General features: G+C 42.8%; 1 protein-coding gene across 3 annotated transcripts; it reads left to right on the forward strand.

Annotated features, from left to right (window-relative positions):
* The first annotated feature begins 41 nt into the window (after positions 1-41).
* Positions 42-27914, forward strand: map3k2 (mitogen-activated protein kinase kinase kinase 2). Of its 3 annotated transcripts, none has more exons than XM_007910330.2 (17): positions 42-79; positions 2280-2351; positions 4267-4385; positions 7738-7778; positions 8230-8329; positions 8986-9099; positions 10253-10355; positions 11052-11182; positions 11584-11663; positions 12208-12275; positions 12630-12722; positions 16032-16238; positions 18189-18337; positions 19340-19471; positions 21447-21576; positions 21991-22168; positions 23129-27914. In XM_007910330.2, exons 2-17 carry the CDS (start codon positions 2348-2350, stop codon positions 23352-23354), a joined length of 1875 nt encoding a protein of 624 aa, XP_007908521.1. In that variant the 5' UTR covers positions 42-79; positions 2280-2347; the 3' UTR covers positions 23355-27914. The 3 variants fall into 3 exon arrangements, with proteins under 3 accessions (XP_007908521.1, XP_007908522.1, XP_007908520.1); XM_007910331.2 differs by lacking the exon at positions 42-79 and adding an exon at positions 151-209; XM_007910329.2 differs by lacking the exon at positions 42-79 and adding an exon at positions 158-449.

Below are 27914 nucleotides of genomic sequence, written 5' to 3' on the forward strand. Positions count from 1 at the left end.
TCACACACACAGCGCCCCCCCGCGGCCTGGGCCTCGCTCTCACTGGTCCTGCGCATGCTCAGTGTGGATTCGCCTCGGGGTAGGTACATTTTTTGGCTGAAAAAGGAGCAAAGTGTCGGCGGTGGCGGTTGGTGTAGCGGGGCCTGTGTCCGGGGCCTGTGTCCGGGGCCTGTGTCCTGGCTTTGCTCTCGAGTTTCTCAGTGACTCAGGTTAGTGCCGCCCCGCGCGAGGCTCGGCCCGGACACAAAGGTCAGGATATAACCGCTGGGCCTAAGCGAGGCCGAGGCCTGACTGACACCGACTACAACTCGGATTAACTGGGATTTTAGCTCCAGACCAGAAACGGTGCAGATTGTCCCAAACTCCCGTTTGCTGCACCAGTGAAGGGCGGTAATTGTGGAGTTAATGTTTGATTGTAGAGCTGAAGTGACCAGAGACAGAAATAACAGGTTTGTCATCAGCTTTCCTTGTTCACTCTTGTAAATAAATCTGTATTTAAACTCCAGAGCCAAGAGCAGCGCAATAACAGTCAGATTATAGCTGTGTCTCAAATTGGGACTGTTTTGGTCAAGTAACTCTCCACCCCCTCCCTCTGGCCCGGCTTTTTGAAGTCTTCCCTACATCTTCCATCTTGGGTCTCTCTCCCTGTCTGTCACGGTTCTTCAGTGATGTGCAGATAACTTACAAGTCTGTAGTCTTTAATTCCTTTATATATAGAGAGAGACTTGAAGAGCCTCGCTTTCATTAGTTTCTGCAGAGCTGTTTTGTTCACATTTCTCCATCTGTTGATTTTCTAATTCTGCCTTCTTTTCTCAAACCAAGTCTGAATCAACCTGAATCAGTGATTAATTTACTGTGTGCTTTGCTGTATTAGACACAAGACTTTTTTCTTTCTTGGATGAGGTTGAGCAGAACAGCCTCCAGTCACGTGTCATCTTTGTTTGTTAGCCTCGAGCAGTTGGTAACACTCTTGCCTCTGAGTTAGAAGATTGTGGGTTCAACCTCCACGTTGGGATTGAACCTCATATAGTCTATTTGGACACTCAAATGCAATGCTGCATTGTCAGAGGTGCTGTCCTTTGGATGAAGCATTAAACAGAAGTCCTGTCTGTCTATTCAGGTGGACACTTAAAGATGCCATGGCACTATTCGAAATCTAAAAATCAAAAGCATAGCTTTGAGACATTCTCCTGATTTGAAAGGCACTTATATTAAATGAAAGGATTATTATTTTAACTTGATCTACAGCTAGCTATCATTAGTTGTTAACTATACAAAAAGAGAAGTGTTTTTCCTGCTGCCCTAGCCAATATAAAATTGATCACTCACTCCATGGCTGTTTGTGGGACAAAATGTCCACAAAATACACAGTCAATCCAGTTTACAGTATATCCTGTGAAGTGCTTTGAGATGTCTCAATGACATAAGACGCTATATTTCAAATGCAAGAATTATTATTTTGATGAGCAAAACGATTCACAGAAAATAAAGTTCCCACCAAGTTGTTTTCACTCTTTGAAAATGATCTGTTCTTTTTTTAGGAACCATTTAAACCCAATTGTCTGAGATTTTAACCATAAAACTGCTTCTTCTTGGAGCTGCGCTGGCTCCAAGTTGACATAATTGGCAATGGAATGTCAGAATTGAATCAGTACTCCAAGGCTATCTCGGTTGTCTGATCAGCTAACCTGGCTCATCAGTCTTGTCAACCTGTGCCTAATACTCTATTAATAATAATAATAATAATAATAATAATCCTTGCATTTGATATAGCGCTTTTCACGTCAGGAGGACGTCCCAAAGCGCTTCACAGAACACACTGTAAAGAGAATTGACTGTATATTTGTGGGCGAACGCGGCAGCCAATTGCGCACAGCAATGTCCCACAAACAGTCATGGATTGAAAATGACCAATTTATTATTGTTTTTGGTTTTGGAGGGATTATTATTAGGCGTGTGGAGTAAGGAAACTTGCCCAAGGTTTCGCCCTGTGCCTGGAAATGAACTCAGGTCTCTAGCTTGCAAAGCGAGTGCTCAACCACTGAGCTACAGGACTCCACTTAGGTAAGTAGGGTGTGTTCCTTTACGATGGAGGTATATTCCGTGCCAGACACGGCATCCATATGTGCAATGGATACTCTTAAGTGTGGTGATGGGTTTCTGCATGTGTCAGACACTCAACCAAAAGGCATAAACCAATAAGAGAAAAATAATGACCTTGTTCATCATGTCTCCTTGTTTCAAATGTAAGACTAAAAGTTAATTTTTTGACATTTTAGGTACAGCTTAGAATGTTGCTGGGACAATCTCCTACTTGTTGAAGATTGGTTGGCCACGTGCTGCCATTATGGGTGAGTCTTGTGCTTCATCAAAATGAGATATGATGGGAGCCTTTCAACCTCCACTCCCCAAGTATCTTTCTCTTTTAAACACTCCTATTGATTCCACCTCTTCAGCTTTCTGAGGCAGAGTGTTCCATATGTTCACAACCTTCTGTGTGAGGAAATGATTCCTGACCTCAGATTGTTGTTATAGGGTACCAGGTGGATACCAGACTGCACAATATTATTTGCAAGAATATTATTATGATAACTAAAGCCAGGTTACACTTTTAATTCTGTTTAATTGTATCTTAAGTATGTTGTTTAAACTCCAATTCCTACCAAGAGTTGTAATAGTTGTGATTGTAGGATTTGCTGAGTTCAACAGCTGTGATGGAGCTGAATCAAATTAATTACAGCAACAAACAAATTACATTTGTAAAGCACCTTTCAGGTCAGGAGGACATAGAAAATTATTAACTTCAGGTGCTGCAGTCTGCAGAGTTGTGTAGCTGGGACATAGAAACAGAGCCACAAGAATTTATAGCTCAGAAGAAGGCTGTTTGCCCCATTTGTCTGTGCTGGCTCTTTGAAAGAGTAATCCATTCAGTCTCATTTAACTGACTTTTCCCCATACTCCTGTAGATTAATCATCTTAATGGTTAAGTGGAGTCCTGTAGTTTATTGGTTCGAGCACTAGCTTTGCAAGTGAGAGGACTTGTTCGATTCCCGGTTAGGGCAAACCGTTGGGCAAGTTTCCTTACAACACATGCCTCTGTTTACCCAGCAGTAAGTAAGAACCCAGTTGTTAGTCGATTGACAGATTGTTTTTCCGGGGGTAATAATCCCTTCAAAAAAATTAATTAAATAAATAATAATTTGGTCATTCAATCCACAACTGCTTGTGGGACACTGCTGTGCGCAGTTAGCTACTGCGTTTTGCCCACAAAATATACAGTCAATTCGTTTTACAGTATATTTTGTGAAGCACTTTGAGGCATCTCGAAGACGTGATAAGGCTCTATATCAAATGCAAGGCTTATTATTATCATAATCAATCATAATAATAATAATAATCCTTGTATTTGATACGTCGGAAGGACGTCCCAAAGCGCTTCACAGTACACACTGTAAAGTGAATTGACTGTATATTGACTCAGGTCTCTCACTTGCAAAGCGAGTGCTCTAACCACTGAGCTACAGGACTCCAAATCATTGTATTTAGTACAATGCCTTTAATGTTAGGCCATCCCAAAGTACTTCACAGAATTTACTATAAAGTGTTGTGACTTTGTAATTTTGTAAGTGAATGCAGTAGCAGAGTTACCCACAGCAATGTCTGACAACCAGCCATGGAGTGAATGACTAATTTTATTTGGGGAATCGTTGGCCAGGGCACCATGAGAAACTCCCATCTCTTGTTCAAAATTAGTTTAAATTGTTTGGCTGTTGTTTAAATGAGTCCAGTGAACTTCCTTTCTTTGCCAGTTGTTAATTAACCTCTGGGTAAAGAAAAACTTCTTGGTATCTATCGTGACATTGCCCTTTGCAACTCTAAACTGTTGTCCTCTTGTTCTGCATCCAAAAGTATTGTTCTGGGTTTACTTTTTCAGTCCCATTTAAAATATAAGCCTTTCTCTCAGTCATTTTCTTTCAAGATTGAAAAGCTCCAGCTTGTCTAATTATGATGATAATAATAATAATAAGGAAGGATTGAGTTTGCTCAACTCTTTGTGGTGAACTTGGTGATATGATACCTGAGCAAGCATGCCTGTTGTATTTCAAATGGTTGATTTATTACTGTCAGTGGTGGTTCCATTAAAAGAGAGTTTAAAAAAAACTAAAATTCCTCTGAATTCTTTCCATGATTTTCTGAAAATATAATCCCTTGGAAAATGCTTTAGTGAATGCTCATGATGTACTGTTTAAATTAAATATTTTGTAGATGAGCAGCAAGCTCTAAACTCAATCATGCAGGATCTGGCAGTGCTCCACATGGCCAGCCGTCCCGTCCTGTCCTTACATGATGCAGGGAAACCCAAAGCCACTTCCTCCAATAATCAGGTACGTGTGAATGTGAACACAAAGTAGAGTCCAGCCTGTGCTCTGACTATAGTTTAATTACATACTCCCTAAGAAGCTTGGATCCATTTAGAATAATATATTTATGTTATTATTATATTATGCATTTATAACATTTGTGTACTGTGGACCCTGTGTAATATCGAAAGCGCAGTGTACTCCCATCACTTCAGTCTTCGTCAGGCTCCATTGACTCTCTGGCTGTGAGCAGATAAATTTTAAGATCCTTCCCCTTACCTATAAATCAAGAGACACCACAGTGCGGTGATGGAGGTGGGCTGTCCTGTGCTCTGGGATGCTGCCCTGAGGGAGGAGCGCTATCTAAATGCAAGTTGTTGCTGCTGCATTGTTGGAGGAACTGTCCTTCGGATGAGATGTTAAACTGAGGCCTCATCTGCTTATTTAAATGGACTGTAAAGATCCTATGGCACTATTTGAAAAGAGAAGCGAGTTTCTCCTGGTATCCAGGACAACAATCTCCCCAAATAAAATTGGTCACTCATTCCATGGCTGTTTGTGAGATGTTGTCATGTGGCTGCTGTGTTCGTGACAACAGTCACTCCACTTTACAGTCTATCCTGTGAAGAATTTTGGGACATTTTCCTGACTTAAAAAGGTGCTATCCCAATGTAAAGATTATTATTATTTAATCTCTTTGTGCCTGAGCATTTCCCCTACCCCACCCCTCTGCTTGTCTCCTCTGGGCTTGCTGTGACTCCCCTCCTTAGTTTCATCACTATCGATGATAGACTTCAAATTCTACACCCTCAACCTCTGGGATTCCCACCCACTATCTCTGCATTCCCTGTTCACCTCCCGCCTCAAACCTACCTCTTTGGCCTCCTAAAGCCACCTTCCCCTTCTTTCTTGTTTGATAACTATGTCCCTGTGAAACGCTCCAAGATGTTACCCAACATGAAGAGTGCTCTATAAATGCATGTTGTTGTTGTTGTACAGCTCTAGCTTCTTGTCCAGTGCATATCACATAGGAAAACGTTACTGTTTTTGTATCACATCTCTTTGGAGCACGGAGTCGGACTGTGGTATAATATGCATATGTATCAGACAATGTGGCTCTGCACAGCATCTTTAGAAACCCCAGAATATAAATAATGTGCACCTTCATAACCAGAAATAGCTGAATGTGGTAAAAATTCAAACCTATACAGGATAGAACAAAAAAGGTGAATTGGTATTCCAGGGAAAGAAATATGAAATCATCTGGATTGAGTTAAAAACAGGAGCGGAAAAGCTCAATACAATAAAAGCAGAATATTTGGACTGCAACTATCTACAACAGCTTGGATTTATATAGCACCCTTCACGCGGGGTGGCATTCCAGAACACTTATCTATCCATAATCTCTAACATTGTTCTTGACATATTTATCTGGTTCACTTTTAAATGCTGTTATGAACTCAGCTTTAACAGCCATTTGTATAAAGCATTCCATATATCCGAAAAATCCTCTGTGTGAAATAAATTTCTTTATCATCTTCTATCTATGGCTACGGTTAAGATGACAACAACAACAGATTATATATATGCTTTGTGATGGGTTAAGTTAATTTAAATAAAAAATGTAATATTGGTGCTGTCACTCAGTCTACCCAGTGTACCCTATCCTCCATTCTAACCTCCTCCATCATCTCTCCTTTCAACTCAACTTTCACGGACCTGCCCTTGCTTGGTTCAAATTCTACCTCTCCTACCATCTCCATTTTGTTTCCACTAACGGCTTCTCCTCCAGGCCCCACACCATCATGTGTGGCGTCCCTCAGGGCTCTGCCCTTGGTCGCCTTCTTTTCAACAATTACATGCTCCTCTTGGTGACATCATCCGTAGACATGGGGTCAACTTCCGCATGTATGGAATTGACACTCAATACTACCTCTTCGCCTCCACTCTTAACTCCAGGACCACTGCTGTCCTCACAGACTGCCTGTTAGACATCAAGTCCTTGATGAGAGCAAACTTTCTCCAGTTGAACGTCAACAAGACCGAGGCTTGGCTCCCATCAATGCCTCCATACTTCAGGCACTGATAGCATCACCCTTCATGGATGCACTCTCCACCTCACGGCACCAATAATGAACTTTGTCACTTGTTCAACCCTAAATTGTCCTTGATACCCCACATCTGTGCCATGACCCCCTCCGCCTTTTCCCACCACATTGTCTGGCACCGCCACTGTCTCTCACCCCAGGCAGTTGAGAGCCTCATACACGCTTTCATCACATCCAGTCTCGACTATGCAAACTCCCTGCTTGTCAGCATCCCAAACTCCTCCCTTCAGTCTACAGATCATCTAGAACTCTGCAGCCCGTAACCTCTTCCGCATCAGGCTCCGTGACCCTATCACCCCCATCCTCGCCCGACTCCACTGGCTTCCCATCACACAGAGGATACAGTTCATGATCCTGGTCCTCACCTTCAAAGTCCTCCACGGCCTCACTCCTCCCTACCTCTCTGACCTCCTAACCCCCTACCATCCTGCTCGTTTCCTCCGTTCAGCGGGCTCCGATCTGCTTCATGTTCCCCCACTTGCCCCGACCCACTATTGGCAGGCGGACCTTCAGCCTCTCTGCCCCCACCCTCTGGAACTCCATCCCACAGTACCTCCGCCTCGCCCCCTCCCTTGCCTCCTTCAAAACGCTTTTCAAGATCCTCCTCTTTGACCATGCCTTTGATCGCCCTCCTACCCCTGATCTCCATCCCTCCTGATCCCAACCACCAGCTTGGGTGTGGATCCCTGACTGTCCAGCGCCTTGGGACGTCCTCCTGTCGTGAAAGGCATTGTGTAAATGTCATTTGTTGTTGTTATTGTACCCAGTGTACATAGTAAACACTAATATTTCCTTAATCACAAGCTACGACTATGAATTGTTGTGAAGGGTTAAAGACTGATCTTTGCTATCAGTCCATGGTTTTCTGATAAACGTACTGTTAATACCCGGCTACAAATGGGTATACAGTTGTAATAAATCATTCAAAGATTGGGTTTTAAATATTACACTTTGCTAACAACAACAAGATTCCATTTATAGAGCGCCTTTCACGTCGGGAGATGGTTTCACAGTATGTGAATCAAACGTGATTAATAATTAAAATCCTGGCTTGAATTTCTGAGATTAAGGAGAGAAAGTTGAACAGAATTCCTCCATTCTTGGGGTGATTGACCGGTTTCAATAGGGAATTTCAGAAACTCCTGAGGTATTGAGTGGGGTTAGCAACCAATGTCAGAATCTAAATACCTCTGTGCTCTCAACCACTAGGCCACCATATACAAACATTCTTATATTTGTTTTTAATTTAATATATTTTTAATTTTCAGAATGACATTCGAGTCAAGTTTGAATATCGTGGTGAAAAAAGGTGAGAAATGTAGCTCACCACAGAAGTTACAGAACTGCTATACACAGTTACTACAGCAACAAATTGTATTATATAGTACCCTTCATGCCTGATAGCGTTTCAGCGCTTGGAGTACAGCACAAAACACAGGACATATAAGGCTATTAAACCTGAGTCAATTATGATATTTAAAAAAGAAACACTTAAGTGAAGATATAGGATGTGGAAATGGATTTGAGAGTCTTCAGTGCAGGTGATGCCACAGCATAAGCATGAGACTGAGTTGTGCTCAGATTTCTGTGACAATCTATTGGATATCTCACTCTGATAAACAAAATGTACCAGCTTCAAATAGAGATTTGGTAAATCAGATGTTTATTGAATGCAGTGTTTTCAGCTTACTGTTCCACAAGTAGCTTTACTTCCTGAATGTGAGAGACTGTCTAATCTGGTGCTCCTCATTTTGGTTCAGAATCCTTCAGTTCCCTCGGCCAGTTCATTTGGAAGACATTAGAGTAAAAGCCAAGGTTGCCTTTGGTCAGCCAATGGGCCTACACTATACAAATAATGAGGTATGATCATATCTTTATCTCGCTCTTTTTCCAGGGAATATAACTCAATAAAATATAACTCTGTGCCTGTCGCCTGCTGAGTGTGCATGTGTTTCAGCTGTAAATGACCAAACATCAGTTGTGAGAGAAGAACAACTGACGTTGGTTTTGTTTCTCCAAATTTTCCTACACTTTGTGCACGTGATGCTGTGTTTCTATGAATAGATCCATTTGGTGGTTAAAGAGGACAGACTTGCACCCTGTGTCACTAAACAATAGTATTAAAATAGCATTGGGGCCAGGCATCTATCTCTGCTGCTATGTCATGTGAAGCCTTCAGGCTGCTCTCAGCACTTTTCTTATTGTTTTAAATAAATGTGATGTACAGTATGTCATTTTTCAGTCTCAACATCTTCCACTTTTTGTTAGTACATTTGACCTATTCACAATTCAATGTGTTCCTTCACTCAACTCCCCCCGCCCCCACCACCCCACACCCTTTCAAATTAATGTCTTCACCCCACACAATTCCACTCTAGTAGCAGAAGTTCCTTAAAGGTGGAACGTAAGAAAATAATTATAACGTTGAAGGCCCTGTAAGTTAGTTTTATTGGAGTTTTTCAACAAATCCATTTGCTTGGTGATGTTTATAAACATGTTTATTGTTTATGCTGCAGTTAGTGATCCCATTGACCACGCAGGATGATTTGGATAAAGCCATCGAACTCCTGGATCGCAGTGTGCACATGAAGAGCCTGAAGATTTTGCTGGTGCTTCAGTCAAATAACCAGGTATAACGTTAGGAAGAGTGAATAAAGTGAAGTTACAGGTACAGTGTAGGAGAGAGAATACTCACTGCAATGAGCTATTCTCTCCATTGTATTTGTCCCTATATGTAGTGCAGCCTGGTTATAACTCACTTCACTATTACAGATTTAGCTAGAACACCATTCACTGGGCAGCTGGCAGCCAATTCCTGCTCGCGGGCTGGGTTTTACACTAACATGACTGACATCTGGATTAATTGGTCGTTACCGATGTCGCTTCCTGCTTTGCTGTTTATCACAAAAGCATCGGAGACTGAGAGAGCAAGATTCTGAGGCCAAGAGAATGGCAGAATGTGAGAGAGTAGAACCACAGCAATTTACAGCACAGGTCATTTGGCCCTTGTGCATGTGTTGGCTCTTTGAAAGAGCATTGCATTTGATATCGTTTACCGGCATTTTCTGCAAACCCCTGTAAATTATTCTTTTTTAGATGTTTATCTATTTTTAGGTTATATGGATTCTGTTATGATCTCCTCGTGTCTTTGGACATTCCACACCTTAACTCTCTGTACGCAGTTCCTCCTAATCACTCGATTTTCTCGTTTGTGAGGTATCTTACATTGATGCTTTCCAGTAACTGATTCACCGGCCAGTGAAAATAATTTCTCCCCATTGACCTATCAAGATTCCTTGATAAAACTCCTCAACCTCCTCTAATCCACTGGCCCAGTTCACCCAGTCCCTATTGATAGGTCAAACCACTTGTCTCTGTATCATCCCAATAAATCTCATTTGGATCCCCTCTATGGCTCTGATATCAAACATATATAATCTCAAGCTGTTCTGCATTAAATTTCAGCTTCCATCTCACTGCCCAATCCACTAGAGAGAGCTTAAGAGAAAATAGCAATGTGCGCGAGAGAGTGGCTGGGAAGCATTAGAGTTGGCACAGTTTGGTACTATAGTATCCATTTATGTTCTAATGGAATACTATTTTAGTTTGAACTTTAGCCAATTTGTAATGTGTGACCTGCTCAATTATCTTCTCTGTTTGCTTGTCTACAGTGGGTCTGCTCTCCATTAGTGCAGAGAATTGGCTCGACCGCTGCAGATGTTTGTTTTCCTTGCATTTCCTGTTCTTGTCTATATTTCGCACTCTGATTTCCCTATTAATTAGTTAACAAACCTCAGCAATGTGGAAACATTACCAACGTTGGATGACTTGGACAATAGCACAATTTATGTGGACAAAGAGAGGAAAACACGGCTTCCACTGATTGGTAAGTACTAGTTACATTAATGGTAGGTTTCTAAAACACATCAAAACAGGTTGTAAAATTCATAACCTTTTGACATTTGGTATAGCACTTCTCATGTAAGGTAACGCCGGATAGCGCTTTTAGGTATACTGGAAGATACACTGTAAAGTGTAGTGACTGTGTGTTTTGTGGATAATTGCGGCAGTCAATTTGCACACTGCAGCATCCCACAAACAGCCATGAAGTGAATGAACAATTTATATTCAGAATTGTTGGCCAGGATACCGGGAGAAACTCCATTCCCTTTTCAAGTAGTGCCATAGGAACTTCAAAGTCCACCTAAACAGACCAACAGGGCCTTGGTTTAATGTCTCATCTGAAGGACGATGCTTCCGACAGTACAACACCCCCACTCTGCATTACACTTTATAAATTCTAAGTCCAAGTTTGGGGCCTCAACCCACAACCTTCAGACTTGGAAGCATGAGTGCTACCAACTGAGCCAGGCTGATGCGTCCACCAGCTCATCCATTAATCTTCTCAGGTGTTGTGTAAAAGCCTCATCCTTTCAAGTTCACAGCTGGAGGTGAGTGTGAAGATCCTCACTTGGGCAAGGACAGTAATGACAGTAACTTTGTGCTTTGTTGACCAGCGCCTTGGGACGTCCTCCCGACGTGAAAGGCGCTCTATAAATGGAATCTTGTTGTTGTTGTTTAGCTGCCCACACGTCAGACAGGAGCTCCCCACCTCCAGGCTACATTCCAGATGGACAGCAGCAAGTGGCACGTAATGGTTCCTACACCAGCATCAACAGTGAAGGCGAATTCATTCCTGAGAGCATGGACCAGGTTGGAATCTCTATCTATTAACAAATACTTTATTCATTCTCAAGCTTTTTCATAAAAACTGCCACAAAATATTCTTTAGATTTATTTCCTTTCATAATATTTTCACATTCTGCTTTTTCTGTTCTTTCTATTTAATCGTTGTTTTTGAAATTCAAACTCAGTTTCTAGGCCTGTGGTTTAATTGAACTTCATTGGAAAAAGTACAAGGTGTTTTCCAATTCCATTCCATTTTTCAGCATCAAATACAGTAAAAATCCCCTATTATTGGCCAGCATTAAATTGGCCAAAGTTTCTTGATTCCTTTGTCTTAATCAAATGCTGTAGAATAATTGGAATGAATATAAGCGAGAATCTAGTGATGACTGAGCGAGTATCTCGAGAATCAATTGAATATTTTACAGATGCTGGATCCTCTGTCGATGAGCAGCCCTGAGAACTCAGCATCCGGCAGCTGTCCATCCCTCGACAGCCCCTTGGACAGGTAACCGCTCCTCAGGCTTGCTGTTAAACAATGGGTATTGTGTGATAAGTAGGAGAGTGGGGGAGCGAATTGATGGATCAGTCCATGTATTGGAAGGGATGGGTTGTGAAAAGATACAGGGCTGTGTGTTAAGAGGGCTTGGGGGAGGAGTGAGGAGGACGGTGGGGGGAGACGTGGGGGGGCGGGGGGGAGCGGGGAGGAGGTGGGGTGGGGGCGGGGAGGAGGCGGGGGCGGGGAGGCGGCGGGGAGGAGGTGGGGGCGCCGGTGGGACGGGGGAAGTGGGGCGGGGAGCAAGGGGTCGCGGGGAGGAGAGTGGGGGGCAAGGCGGGCTGGGGGGGCGAGGCGGGGAATTGCTTTGCTTTAAATTCTTTGTGGATAAATTATTCAAAAAATGTTTGGAATTCTGAGTTGTTGGAAAGTAACTAGCAGGTATGTTATTATTATATTTTTTATATATATATTAGATTAGTATTTGTGAAGTCAGTTTGCTGAGGTCATGGGACAATTCTGCTTGCACTTTGCACTGACTTGCTTTATACTGCAGTGACAGCTACCCTAAATCTCGGATGCCGAGGGCACAAAGTTACCCAGATAATCACCAGGATTACTCAGGTGAGCCTCACAATTGCTTGTATTCTGTTGTTTATCCAGGTTCACGTCAGCCTGGCTTAGTAGCCTCCGAGTCAAAGGTTGTGGGTTCAAGCCCCACATCGTGACATTGAGTGGACAGTCTAGGCTAACACTCCAAGGTCATTATTCGCCCACAAAAATACAGTCAATTCGCTTTACAATATATTCTGTGAAGCGCTTTGAGACGTCTCGAATACGTGATAAGGTGCTATATCAAATGCAAGGATTATTATTATTAGTATTATTGTTATTATCCCTGACTGTCCAGTGTCTTTTGTTCAAGATTTGCCTTTTTAACCAAATTAAATGTGACACTAACCTTTCTCCATGTTACAGATTGTGATATTCCAACATTTGAGAAGATTGGAAAGGGTGGGACGTACCCAAGGAGGTATCACATCTCTTACCAACACCATGATTACAGTGACGGTGAGGACAGGCACATCGTGCCACAAAAATTCTGATACTGTGAATTCGCTTAAATAATTAATGGTGAAGAATGAGCCCTGTAATAAGTTAATTATTATCGGTGTTAATTATCACATTGTTCATAATGGCTCAGTCTAGGCAATCATTATTGTAAAAGGTATCAGCCTGCCTGCTTTAGTAGTAGTAGTAGTAGTAGACAGCGAAGGTTGTGGATTCAAGCCGTCATCGGGACTTTAACACTCCAGTACAGTGCTGGGAGCTGCTATGCTTCGGATAGGACTTTAAACCATGTTCCTATCTGCCTGTTTAGGCGGACATTAAAAATGCCATGGCACTGTTTGAAAATAGAGGGGACTTTCTCTTGATTCTTGGTAACCATCCCCCAAATAAAATTGGTAATTTACTTTATGGTTGCAGGACATTGTTTACACATTATCTGCCGTGTTTGCCGACAAATAACAATCACTGCATTTCACAGTAAAATTCAGTGGAGTGCTTTGAGATGTCTCGACAATGTGATAAGGTTCTATATCAAATGCAAACAACAACAAGATTTCATTTATAGAGCGCCTTTCACGTCGGGAGGATGTCCCAAGGCACTGGACAGTTGGGTCGGGACCCGAGCAAGGGGGGAAATGGTCAGGGTGAGGGGAGGGAAGGGAGGGAGCGAGGAGGGGGTAGAGAGTCGAGAGGGGAGCTCAAGGCATGGTCGAAGAGAAAGGTCTTGAGACCGGCCTTGAAGGAGGAAAGGGAGGAAGCAAGGCGAAGGCACTGGGGATGGAGTTCCAGAGCCTCGGGGCTGAGAGGTAGGTACCGATGGTAGGGTGGTTGAGGCGGGGGATGTGGAGCAGACCGGAGCCAGAGGAATGGAGGGTACGGGCAGGTAAGTAGGGGGATAGTAGGTTGGAGAGGTAGGAGGGAGCGAGGCCGTGAATGGCCTTGTAGGTGAGGGTGAGGATCTTGAATTCGATCCTCTGGGGGATGGGGAGCCAGTGGAGGCGAACGAGGGTGGGAGTGATGTGGTCGCGAAGCCTGGTGCGGTACAGTACACGAGCTGCAGAGGGAGGTGCCGGGAAGGCCGGCGAGGAGAGAGTTCCCGTAGTCCAGCCTTGAGGTGATAAAGGCGTGGACCAGTGTTTCAGCAGCGTGAGGGGTGAGGTAGTGCCATAGTCTGGCCATGTTTCGGAGGTGATGGAAGGCGGTGCCAGTTGTGGCGCGGATATGAGGAAGAAAGGACAGCTCAGGGTCGAACAGAACACCGAGGTTCCTGACTGGCTTTGAGAGGTGGAGAGTGCAGCCTTGGATGCTGATGCTGTCAGCGCCTGAGGTGCGGAGGCGCTGACGTGAGCCAATCAGGAGGGCCTCACTTTTGCGCATGTTGAGCTGAAGAAAGTTGTCTCTCGTCCGTGACTCAATATCAGACAGGCAGCTGTCAGGACATCGATGGTCGTGGAGTTGAGGGTAGAGGAGGAAAGGTAGAGTTCGGTGTCATCCGCATACATGTGAAAATTAACCTCATGTCTGCGGATGATGTCACCAAGGGGGAGCATGTAGAGGGTGAAGAGGAGGGGACCGAGGACAGAGCCCTGAGGGACACCGCACGAGACAGTGCGAGGGGTGGAGGAAAAGCCGTTTGTGGAAACAAAATGAAGATGGTGGGAGAGGTACGACCTAAACCACTCAAGGACAGGGCCTTGAAGGTTGAGGTGGGAGGATAAGTGGTGGATAGCGTGGTCGACCGTATCGAATGCTGCCGATTGGTCGAGGAGGCAGAGGGAGCCCTGGTCGCAGATGGTCAAGATTTCATTAGTGACCTTGACCAGGGTGGTTTTAGTGCTATGGGCAGCACAGAAACCCGACTGAAGGGGTTCGAATAATGAATGGGTGGAGAGGAAAGATCGCAGCTGGGAAGCGACGACTCTTTCAAGGGCCTTGGACAGGAAGGGGAGGTTGGAGATGGGCCGGTAGCTTGATAGCTGCGACGCATCAAAGAGAGGGTTTTTTCCAAAGTGGGAGTGATGGTGGCAGTTTTTAGGGGAATGGGAACAGAGCCAGAGGAGAGGGACAGGTTGGTGATGTCTGTGAGAAGTGGGGCAAGGAGGTGGAGCTGGGAGATAAGGAGTGGGGATGGGGTCAAGGGAGCAGTTGGTGGGTTTCAGGACAGGATGAGGTTGGTGACAGAGGGTGGGGAAACGGGTTCGAAGGTGTGTAGGGGAGGATGGGTAGGAGTCGGAGCGTGGGAGGTGGGTGGAAGTTGGAGGGGCAGTGACCGCGGAGCGGATTCCTTGATTTTGGATTCAAGGAAATCCAGCATCTCCTCGCAGTGAAGGTTGGAGGAGATGACCTGCGCGGGGGGGAACGAAGGAGTCGGGATGTGCAAAGATTATTATTAAAAGAGAAGGTGGTTTCTCTTGGTGTCCACGCCAGCATAGAGGAGAACAGAAAGACCTTGAGCAGGAGTGCCTCAACCATTCTGTTTTTTTGAATGAGACTTTTACACAAGGTCCCATTGCCTGATCTTCAGATGTTAAAGATACATTGACACTATGTGTCCCAGTAGCTTGGCCTACATTCCTCCAGATTAATTGGCCATTCACCTCTTTGAGACATTGGTGCGAGCAAATAGTTACCGCCTTTCAGGTTGTCAGGACGCCTCAAATAGAATATACTATAATGTAGTTACTGTGTGTTTTGTATGTGAGATGGGGAGAGATGAAATTTGTAAATGGATTCAGAAATGTGAACTGTAATGATCTTTAATTGGTCCTAAAGATTCTTTTGTTCCTTTTGAGCCCTCCGCTTCGCACCCTCCCTTGCCTCCTTCAAGGCCTGTCTCAAGACCTTTCTCTTCGACTGCGCCTTTGGTCATCTTCCCATCTCCATCACTCACTTGCCCTCCACCCCCCATTTCCCTCCACCCCTCTTAATTCCATCTGCCAACTGGGATGCAAACCCTTCACTGTCCAGAGCCTTGAGATGTCCTCCTGATGTGAAAGACGCTATATAAATGCAATTTGTTGCTGTTCTTACAAAAATGTCAGGAATATTCAACATTTTGAACAGTTGCAATGGCAGAGAGTTAAATTACTTGCAAAATGGAAGTTGGTGGATGGTGGGCTTTTCTCAATCCTGAGATTTTATACTTGAAATAACTGTCCGGTGCCTTGGGATGTCCTCCTGAAGTGAATGGCGCTATGCAAATGTCATTTGTTGTTGTTGTTGTTGAAATCTCCAGGTACAATTCTGTTACATTTAATAGTGGATAAATCTCTGCTGTATTACAGTTACTGATCTTGCTTCTCTCCATAGGTCGTAGAACGTTCCCCAGAGCACGGAGGACTCATGGAAACACATTGCGCTCTCCCGTGAGCTTCAGTCCCACTGAGCATTCATTAAGCACGAGCAGCGGGAGCAGCATCTTCACTCCAGAATATGAGGATAACAGGTCAAGGAGAAGAGGAAGTGACATTGAGAATCCTACCTTATCTGTCATGGACATCAGCCCTCCTAGCCGCTGTGAGATTCAGGCATCAGCCTGGTTTTAAAAATTAACTTGTGCATTTTATTATGTTATGCAGAATGTCAGTTCTTAGGAGTTTGTAAAGCCTGACTGCTGTTAGCTGTGTAATTTGGAGAGCTATTGTTTCTAGATCAAGATGTTGTAGGTTCAAGCGCTATGTTAGGATGTAAGTGGAGGAGCGTTTTGTTATAGGAAATGTAATGACAGTTTGGCATGTCCCCAAGTCATTATCTCAATATTTCAATATAGGTCATCCTTTCCCAAGTTGAGATTTTACTGCAGACAGGGATCCAGTGGAGGTTGGCCAGTATGCATTTGCATTTGATAAATAAAGTCTTGAGGCGAAAAGTGTGGATGAGGATTTTTTTGGTTGAGGGTGAGCTAGGATTAGAGGCCAGAAATGGAAGAGGGCAGTCTTGGTTAAGGACAATAGTACAATTTAAATGAGAGCTGAGGGTCAAACAAAATGTCCACAAGTTTGTGCAATGACTCCGTTTGCTGGAATGAGAATTGGGGAGATTGAAGAGAATTCTAGCCGGAGATCATAAGGTTCTGGTAAGAGACTGAACGGGAATGCTTCTGTTTTAGTGTCAAATCAGGTGGATGACCCGATGACCCTCAACACTCCTAACCTGTGTCTTGTAGACTAAAACTACATAATTTATATTCACATTGTTTATTCTCATGATGAAGTTTAATGTAGAGAAATGCAAAATGCTTCACATGGGAACAAAAAATCCAGGAAGGGACTATTGTTTAAATGATAGAAAATAATATGTACGGAAGATGAAAAGGACCTGGGGATCTTGATTGTTAATAAATTGAAGCTATTGCAGCAGTGCTTGGTAACAGTGATTAAGGTAAACTAGATAAGGCTGTATTAAAAGGGTAATATTGAGCTGAAATAGTGGGATAATCCTGCCACTTTGTAAATCACTGGTGCGATTGCACTTGGAACGCTGTGTGTAGTTCTGGTCACTGCAATATAAAAAGGATATTCCACGGATTGAGAGATTATAGAGGAAAGCAAACAAGATAATTGAGGAGGTGGAGGGACTGGGCTATGAGTAGCGATTAGATAAACTGGGCATGTTCACACTGGAGAAGAGGACAAGATTACAGTCTTGAAGATTCTGAAGAGAATACATAATGTAGACATTGAGAAGCTGTTTTGTGCTGAACAGTAGAACCAGAGGACATGGCCTGTGATTGAAGGGGGGTAAATTCAGAACAAATCTGCGGAAACACTGCTTCAGTGAGCGAGTAGTAAACTTATCCATCAGACTCTAGGGAGAAGGTGGAAGCAGAAAATATTGTTTGATTCAAGAACAAATTAGATAGATTTCTGCTAGAATATAATATCTGTGTATACAGTGTATAGATTGGCTCACGACATGCCAAGCAAATGCCAGGATGGTGGAAGGTGAACTCTATAGACCTTAGTCTTTTGCCAACAAGTTCCCATGTTCTTTCCCCAATCTCAGCACTCTATTTATTCATAGTAAATGTCATTTGACACTTTTCATGTCTATCACATCCCTCAATCTATTCCGCGTTGTGTATAGTTGCCCTAGTTTGGGATCAACAACTTTAGGTAATTTAATTTTGTCCTCCCTTCCAAACCATTTCTGTGTTTTGCAGAACAGGTTTAGAGCGGCTCTTGTGATAGACATACTGTAGCCTAATCCCTGTGAGACAGAGATTGAATAGTGATAAAAAGGGGAGAGGGAAGGTAGTGAGCAAGCCTCCTCCCTATTATCCCTCCTGGGAGTCCTCACTTGCAATACATGTAAATAATGTTTGATACAGCACCTTATCATGGTATTGAGACAACTCCAAGTGCTTCACAAAATGTACTGTAAATTGTAGTGACTGTTTTTGTAGATTAGTTTCTCAGATATTACCTTATTTGCTGTATGGAAACGTTTGATCTGCATTAATTGCAGCTCCGAGAGCTCCTACAAACTGGAGGCTGGGGAAACTTTTGGGCCAGGGAGCCTTTGGCCGCGTATATCTGTGCTACGACGCTGACACAGGGAGGGAACTTGCAGTGAAACAAGTTCAGTTTGATCCCGACAGTCCTGAGGCCAGTAAGGTGAGGTGCAAAGTTAATTTTAATTTTGAAGGTCTGCAGATTTCAATTTCTGTCTTTCCTTTTTTGGCCAAAGAGTATTTGTGTTCAAATCGCTTCACTCTCTGGCACCTCCCTACCTCCTCTCTCCCCAGTCCGGTGCCAGTCAACTTGCGCCCGACTGACACCGGCCTCCTGCTCGTCCCTCGCACCCTCTGGCCCACTATCGGAAGCCACCCCTTCAGCCACTGGAACCTCTGGAACGCTCTCCCTCAGTTCCTCCGCATTGCTCCCTCTCTCCCCTTTTTCAAATCCCGCCTGAAAACCTTCTCCTTGAACCGTGCTTATGGTGGGTTTGTGATAAATGGGAAGTCGCTACAAGGAGGGAGTGTTCTGGCCTATAGTGACTGTGGCTTCACAGTTTGTTTATCAAAGCCCCTCACATGAGGATCTGGATTAAGCAGCTGGTGCTCAGTAAGCCTGGTATATGATATTGGACTTAGACCTCCAGAATGTCAAGGTGATTGGCACATTCAAAGCTGTCCTGTAAACGTTCTCCTACCACATCAAAGTCAGATAGTTGATGAGGAAACTCTGAGGCTTGACACGGATAACAGCTGATAGAAGGTATTACCTGGATCCGCGTTCGTTCATATATCCAGGGTTTGGAATCCACCTTGATTGGTTTGCAGAGAAGTAACCAGCCTCTGCTCAAGCTCCACATCTCCAACTGGTGGAGCTGTCAGTCATTGTGTAAAATCCCAAATTTGCCATGTATTTCCATGGCTTCCAGTTTCATCACGGGGACATCATGAGGCACCGGGTCAAATGTTTTGCGAAAATCGCTGAACGGAACAGGTGGGTTTCCTCTGAGCCACACGATGTTCTTCAGTTTAATGCAAAGCCTCACAAAGGAATGTCCATTTGATGTGTTGCAATAAATAAACGTTACCATGCTCTTGTCCTCTGAGTAAAATGCTCGTCAGGTTTACACGTCAGGTTTTCTAGCTTATTTCTATGCTTCAGGAGGTAAATGCTCTTGAATGTGAGATCCAGCTGTTGAAAAATCTGCAACACGAACGGATTGTCCAATACTACGGCTGCTTGAGGGATCCTCAAGAAAGAACTCTTTCTATTTTCATGGAGTATATGCCAGGGGTGAGTGTATTGATCTTATCAAACACTACAGGAATACATCAAATAATACGTGCATTTGATTTTGAGCCTCATCACATTGAAATGTCTCAAAGTGCATTGCCTAATGGGTTAGTTTATTGTGGCTTGTTATGCAAATGTGATAGCGATTCTCGAATAAAGGAGCCCACACAAAACAGAGCTCAAATACCAATTTATAATAATAATAATCCTTGAATTTGATGTAGCGCCATATTAACAACAACAACAAGATTACATTTGTATAGCGCCTTTCATGTCGGGAGGATGTCCCAAGGCGCTGGACAGAGTAAAGCATTTCAGATTCGAGCTGGGGTTGGGGGGGGAGGGGAAGGGGGGTGGCCAATGGCATGGTTGAAGAGGAGGGTCTTGAGGGGGCGAGGCGGAGTGACTGGAGGATGGAATTCCAGAGGTTGGGAAGAGTGGCTGAAGATTCTCCGCCAATGGTTGGGGCGGGTGGCCGGGGGACGTGGAGCAGCCAGAGCCGGCTGAGCGGAGGGAGCGGGCGGGTTGGTAGGGGGTTAGGAGGTCACAGAGGTAGGGTGGGGTGAGGCCATGGAGGGCTTTGTATGTGAGAACCAGGATCTTGAACTGGATCCTCTGAAGGATAGGGAGCCAGTAGAGTCGGGCGGGAGTGGGGCAGATGGGGTCACGGAGTTTGGTGCGGGAGAGGACATGGATCCAGAGTTCTGGATTATCTTCAGCTGTGGAGGGAGGAGTTGGGAAGGCCAACAAGCAGAGCATTTGCATAGTCGAGCCTGGAGAGATGAAGGCATGAACAAGAGTTTCAGCGGCCTGAGGGGTGAGGTAGTGACGGAGTCGGGCGACGTCTCAAAGCGCTTCATGGGATAAACTGTAAAATGAATTGACTATTTTGTGGGCGAACCACGGCAGCCAATTAGTATATAAAAGTAGGGAGGTGATGTTGAATTTGCATAAAAACCTTGATTAGTCACATTTGGAGAACTGTGTACAGTTCTGGTATGTGTGAAGGATTGTATACATTTATTGCTGAATCTGAACCATCAAAAGAAATGGAAAAAGGCAGTAAGTATTTGGACAAGTTACAAGTGCTAATTGAAAAAATATTTTGTGTGAAACAGTGTCTTAAATAATTATCTTTTAAAATAAAATGAATAATAATAATCTTTGCATTTAATATAGCGCTTTTCACGTCTTCTAGACGTCTCAAAGCGCTTCACAGAATATACTGTAAAGTGAATGGCTGTATATTTGTGGGCGAAACGCAACAGCCAATTGTGCACAACAGTGTCCCACAAACAGTCGTGGATTGAAGTAACCAATTTTTATTATTTTTTTTTGTCTTGCGGTATTATTATCAGGTATGTTCAAATCATAGAATTCACCAGGACAGAAGGCGACCACTCAGCCTGTCATGTCTATGCTGACTCTCTGAAGCAACTTCCTAATTTTTCCCACTCCTGCACTTTCTCCAGTATCTTTTCAAATTATTATTTTTCAAATATTAGTCTAATTCCCTTTTAAAAGCCATTATAGGTTCTGCATTGAACTCCAGTTCATTTCATAATAATAATCCTTGCGTTTGATATATTGCCTTACCATATTATTGACCATCTCAAACTGCTTCTCAGGATTCATTATAAAGTGCAGTAACTACTCTTGTAGGAGAAGCTAGGATTCCAACCTATAAATACATGTAAATATAGTAAATGGTATAAATAGTAACAGTACAATAATTCCAATTACAGTGTTTTATGTGAAATACATATAAATAAATACTTCGGTAGTTGTTAACCACAATCCACGTGGCTGCATTGTTGGTCTGTTTGTCGACATCCCATATTTGAACGCGACAGATCAGCCAGCATCAGCTGGTTGAACTGTATTATATAATCATAATTCCTGTCTTGTGTCTCCCAGTTCAGTTTGAAAGCTGAATAATGTGTTTATATTTTGTAATGATATTGTATTTTTGTAGGGTTCAATAAAGGACCAACTGAAGGCTTATGGGGAGCTTACAGAGAATGTGACTCGTAAATATACTCGGCAGATCCTGGAAGGAGTTTCCTACCTACACAGTAATATGATTGTTCACAGAGATATAAAAGGTATGTGGTGCCGCCGCTAATTATCATATACTTAACCCTTTGAGCACCGACAAATCCAGAGAATGACAAGCTTTCTGGACTGGCTCAGTGTCGTGCAGAAGGAAAGCATTATGTTATAATGTGTCAATGTGTTGCAGCATAACTATAATGTCGTTAAACGAGTAAAAAAAAAATTTTTTATTTTTGACACCTTGTAGTTTCTCCATTTTCCCCAAAGTTACAGTGAATAAATTCCCAATACATTGTAAAGTCTACTTTACAAGTCTTCCAATGGTACTCCCACCGCCAGCTCCTGCACCCACTGGCTCCCCTCCCCCCCCACCCCCACACCGGCTCCTCCTTGTGATCTGGCTTTGCTTTGCTGTAATACATTCTGTTTTCATATCACAAATCCTGTTTGTTTTGCTTAAAAAGGAGCAAACATTTTACGGGATTCTGCTGGCAATGTAAAGCTGGGAGATTTTGGTGCCAGCAGAAGACTGCAGACAATTTGTCTGTCAGGAACAAGCATGAAATCGGTCACTGGCACACCCTACTGGATGAGTCCGGAGGTGATCAGTGGCGAAGGCTATGGGAGAAAAGCAGATATTTGGTAAGTTGAAACTGGTAGGTTTTAAAACGGGCTGATGTGTCTGTCCTTTTCCTATGAGGAGGAGAGTTTGACAGGGAGGAAGATGGAGCGTATCTGTTGTTTCCAAATGTTTTGGAAAGTCTAACATTGCAGAATTGTCCAGAGGAAGCCACATAAAATTGTGCTTAATGATTTGCCAACAGCCTTCATCAGAACCCAAAATGGATATTTGTTCATTGTTGTTTGGAGGCGATTGAGCCACCAGGAGGAACATTGGATTGTGCGTTGTCTCCCCAAGGGACGCATCCTACTTGTCTGGTTCTGGAGAATGTTGGGAGCAGGTTGGCAAGTGCCAAGGCTTGGGGACTCCACCGGTGGCTGTCCTTCTGTGGGTGGGGGGGGAGGGGGATATAAGCGGGGGCTCCTTAGAGCTGAGCCAGCTCCGAGGTGACATGTTTAGTTAGAGCACTTGGCATGCAAGCAAGAGGACTTTGGTTTGATTCCCGGGCAGGGCAAAATGTTGGGTAAGTTTTCTTACTCCACCCGCCTCTGTTTACCTAGCAGTATGCAGAAATCTGGTTGTTAGTCGATTGCCGGATCGCTTCTGGGGGTAATAATCCCTTTTTTAAAAAAAAGATAAGAATTTGGTCACTCAATTCATGACTGTTTGTGGGACACTGCTAAACTCAATTGGCTGCTGTGTTTCACCCACAAAATATACAGTTAATTCACTTTACAGTATATTCTGTGAAGCGCTTTCGAAGACGTGATCGGGAGCTATATCAAATGCAAGGATTATTGTTATTAGTGTCATTGAAGACTTCTTTTGACGTAGTTGTGTGTTGTAGGGAACGGTGCAGCAGTTTTGTGAAACCAACTCTCTAAATGAGCTGACCAGGCACTGTATGAATACAGTTGTAGCTCCTCGCTTTTATATTGTTCATTTTGTAACTTGTGTATTTTCTCTTTGCTTCTTCCCAGGAGTGTTGGCTGTACTGTTGTGGAGATGCTCACTGAGAAGCCCCCTTGGGCTGAGTTTGAAGCCATGGCCGCCATATTCAAGATTGCTACCCAGCCAACCAACCCTCAGCTGCCACCTCATGTATCAGATCACAGTCGAGACTTTTTGAAAAAGATTTTTGTAGAGGCCAAACAGAGGCCGTCTGCAGAGGAACTTTTGCGCCACACCTTTGTGCACTATCACTAGCAACTAACCTCAACATCTGATGCATTTCTTTTCTATCTGATTGCACTTTTTTAATGTATAATTTTGGTGGCTCTAGGTGTTTCCTAGGTTGTAATTTATACTTAAATTTGTATTTATAATGAGATTTTTTGCGTTCTCTCGAAGGGAATGATCAGAAGGCTTTTTTACAGTGTATTCACACAATACTCTGATGTCCTTCAGATAAAGCACTTTATTACATACCCTGACCAGTGTGGCAATGCCTCCACCCCTTGATTCAATTAAGCCAATACTTTGCCTGCTTCCTGCCGAGACGGAGCCTCCTTGAGTCCATTCAATATCAGCACACTCTGTTTTAATTATGTAAAAATATTCATGTTTTTTTAAAATTGGTATCAGCAATGTTTGTCTGTTGCAGAACTGCTACCAAAGTCTTATCGTCATCTAACAAAGTAACAGCTCTGCAGTTGCAATGCCGAGGTAGGTACAGATGACGATGCGATTTATGTAACCACCATTTCTTACTTGTTCGGTTTCTAGAAAAAGGCCAAAACCAAAATGTGGGATGAAGAATTGAGACGTGGTCCCTTTAAGATTTTGTGTCATTCGAGAACAATAAACCTGTTCTAATCCCGGCTCCTATTGTAATTTACAAGGTTGGGATTTTGCCATTTTGTGCAATGAGCTGTGAGTAATCTACATTCTTTTATAAATGTTATTATCTTATGACAACTCGGCCCAACAAATATTTAGCCTGTTTATTTGGATGTGGAGGCTGAGGAACACTGCTTCCACCTCTGTGGCTCTGGCACTATCCGTTGGCACATGGAGGTGTAAGAAGTGAGGAAAGGCATTGGATTAAGTCCACTGGAAGTGACATTCCTTATGTTTTCACTCCTTTCACCTTGCCCACAAGCCTCTTATTGGTCCCTTATTTTAATGTCTGATTTGTTGTTCTTGGAGTGATGGGAGTTATTGTTTTCTGTTTATGACCTTTTTTGTCATATTTGCTGTATCTCCTCTGAAAGACAGAGATATGCTGATAAAATGAAGTGTGTACCCAGCAGTGATGAATACATCATAGCCCAGTGTGAGGGCAGTGGCCTGGGCACAGTTCTTCGCCTACAGGGAGTGGTAGTCCATTCATTTGCAAATAGAGTTTGAAATACAGGAAGGAGGGAGGAGCCGGCACACACGGAAGGTAATTGACGATGTAGAGAAGAGGTTCAGGTTTTCTCTGCAATGCTGATACTTTTCTGTTTCCTTTCCTGGTGTCTCAACAACAACAAATTACATTTGTACAGCACCTTTCACGTCGGGAGGACGTCCCAAGGTCCTGTCTCATCAAGTCTCATCAAACATTGAAGATTGTTTTCAGGCCAGGAAGCAAATGGTTGTTTTTCTCAGGCTTTAGTTCAGCTTTTCGTGTTTGTGATAAAATTATTCATTTGACCAAAATCTGGTTGACCCATTGCAGCTATTATCAGAAAACGAAATATGTGAAGAAGTTCATCTGAGAGTGAACACAGTAAAAGGTTTGAGGCGCATGTTTACTTGAGCCTGTAAAAATAGTAATTATGTTTGATATTTTGTTGAGATAACGGCTTGTAACAGCTTCTTTAGGCTTATGTTAATCATAATGTCTTAAATTGTGCCGCTGCTGAAAATGTTTGTGAGGGGCTTTAATATGAAGATGATTCTAAGGAAAAATGTCAATGGTATTAATTATCCTAGACATCAAGAAAGAGACAATCTGATCCAATGGGATGCCCTGAGCTCTCATCAAGATTGATTGCTGAGGACAAAGTCGGTGTGAATAGCTAGAAGCAGATCATTCTTAGAAGTAGCAATGGGCCTCATCTCCAAGACGCACTGACTGTACAGCAGACAGTGATACGGCACAGAAAGAGGCCATTTGACCTAACCAGTCCTTCCAGATCTTTTAAATTCATTTTCTGCCTTTTTCCACATACCTTAATACCCTTACTTCTCAAATATCAATCTCCATTTCAAACATAGAATTGATTCAGCCTATACAGTCTCTGGGACACTATTCCACAACCTTCTGTGGGAAGAAATATTTCCTTATTTTTCCTTTAATTTTAGTAGCTCAAATGTTAAGATTATTTTAAGATGATGTTGCCTTCTTTTGAATGCCTTGACCAAAAGTTGGCCACTATCTAGCTTGCCAATCATCCATTGACCCATCTTTAAGGAATATAATCCAATTCTACCCAACCTCGCCCTTCATCCCTGATGTCACAATTTAATTATTTTCCTGGTTTATTTTTATTGAATACTGTACGTAGCTGCTACATCAAAGTTACCATTCAGCTACACCCATGATGTTGCCTCTTGAATGTGCATTATTTTCTCGTAGGTACAATCGACAAGCCCAGACTGGCCTAGGACAGACTTCATAACCCGGCATTTTATTTCTCAGTCTTGTATTTCGGAGGGTGACAATTTGCGCAGTATAGCCACTTGTGTATTTTCTAATTATAATAATTTAATTGTTAAATTAAATTATTAAATTATTAAATTAAAGATAAATGATTAAATATACACCGCACAGAATATAAAGGGATTAAGTAAAGGGAATGAAAGAAAAATAAGAAAATGGAAAATAAATAAGGTCATTGAATTTCAGTAAGAAGGATTTTCTTCAAAAACTTTCACAACTCTGTCTGTCTCTGTCTGTCTGTCTCGGTCTGTGTTAACTCTCTTGTCTGTCTTTCTTCCTCTCATGCCATTAACAAACTGTGTGTCACCATTGCCTGCTTCCCCAGCAGTGTACTCTGTTTAATGTTCCCTGTAGATTTGCCCAGTGGAGACCTGCCACTGTGTTAACTCATTAACCATCAACCCCATGGATGTGGATAGATGACAGGACACTGTCATTCCTTGCTTTATTAGGGGCTGAAAAGCCACCTTTAATTTTTCATATTTGTGATCAATGAGCTGAGGCTACACCCAGATTCAAATTGAAGTGACCCATTCTCTTCTCTACCCTAACAATGTGCCTTAGCCCCATCCAGAGAGGAGCAGTTGTCAAACCATTTGACATTTTGATTTTGTACCAAATAATGATCTGTGTCCTGGTGATATTCCAGAATGGAGGATTTCATTAATCCTCTGGGTTCAGATACACCTCAGAGATTCTTACTGCAACGCTGAGTCCATTGTCAGATATTAGCTCTGATCCTTGTCCCACACATGGCACCTCTGTCTTGCTATTATACTTCTCAATGTCCTCAATATGAGCAAGCATCGTCGCACCATGATTGCTAACATTTCTACCCTTTCTCAGCATGTAAATGAAGAAGACATGTTCACAGCACATCTGCTTATTCCTTTAGTGTCTTTTGTTTGGTTTACAAATTCCAGGCTCCTACGTAAACCTTTTGCCATGTTTTGCCTGTATAGATATGTACAACTGTGTACAATATGTACTCTTACTAATTGGTTAAAGTTTGTATAAGAAAAAAAATGGCAAAACTGAGACTAGTAAATTATTTTTAGAACTAATGGTTGAACTACCTGTGAAATATTTATCATATTATTGATCATCATTGCGACTTTTTACTCCCAAACTACATCTATTGTAGTCTCAGCGAGTGTTGGTTAACTTGCTTTCTCCCATGGTTAGTTGCAATGGGTGATTTATAGGGTCACAACGTGAACACATCTGACTTGACTCCCATACTGTTGATAAATGTGATTGAGACAGTTACCAACCAGACTGCTCGGTGTGTGTGAGAGAGACCCTCCTTCATTCTGTCTGCTTGGGAGGAAACTGCCCACAGCTGCTATTGCAATTTCAGCCTGAGGAAGTACCATAGAGAGTATTAGTTAACGGGATACTAGTGTAACATAAACCAAAAGAAGTTCCTCTCTCCACCTGCTGTCCTTTTAACAGAACTAACCAGTCTTGCAATAAGTTGAGATAATAACCACATTATGGATCTTTGTTGCTGCTAATATGCGCAATCGAATAGCAATGAAATTGGTTTCATGGTCGACTTACAGATGCTTATAATATTCTTCCTCTGTTCAGCCTGTCTGCCCATTGCAATGCTGCTGAGCAACACTAGTTTTCCAGGTAACTTGGTATCAATTATATTTTGTATGCAACATTGTTATCTACAATTTAGTGAAATTCAATGAGATTCCTGCTGTTGATATATTGTGAATCCTGTCGCTGTGCAGTCTGAGGCTGATGGTACCTGCAAAACCATTTTTAAATGTTTCTTTTCATTTATTCACATCAATTCATTTAAAATAATATGTAATGTAACTATTTTATAAATTGGTACTTCGAAATGTTTAAGTTTTGCTTTCATGTGTCAAGCTCACGATTTCACTAATTTATACAATTTGCATTTTTAAAACCGTTGAGTTTATTAGCACTTTATTCACCTTTATTACCCTCCGTTCCACTGCTCAAGTACTTCTCATTCCTCATTCATAGGGCAGGATAATTCAGCCACAATGTCAGAAATAGTATGTCCTAGTCCCCTTCAGATTTTTCTCTTAAAGAAAACAGCTGAATTTCTAACAAGGTGATCACAAGATTGGTTC

Source organism: Callorhinchus milii, unplaced genomic scaffold (genome assembly GCF_018977255.1).
Source record: "Callorhinchus milii isolate IMCB2004 unplaced genomic scaffold, IMCB_Cmil_1.0 Scaffold6, whole genome shotgun sequence".
Classification (NCBI taxonomy): domain Eukaryota; kingdom Metazoa; phylum Chordata; class Chondrichthyes; order Chimaeriformes; family Callorhinchidae; genus Callorhinchus; species Callorhinchus milii.

What these genes read in the sequence shown, in the direction of transcription:
- map3k2 (XM_007910330.2), top strand. An exon ending in TGCTTCAGTCAAATAACCAG is followed by an intron (nt 9,100 to 10,252) that starts GTATAACGTTAG and finishes CCTATTAATTAG; the next exon opens with TTAACAAACCTCAGCAATGT. An exon ending in AACACGGCTTCCACTGATTG is followed by an intron (nt 10,356 to 11,051) that starts GTAAGTACTAGT and finishes GTTGTTGTTTAG; the next exon opens with CTGCCCACACGTCAGACAGG.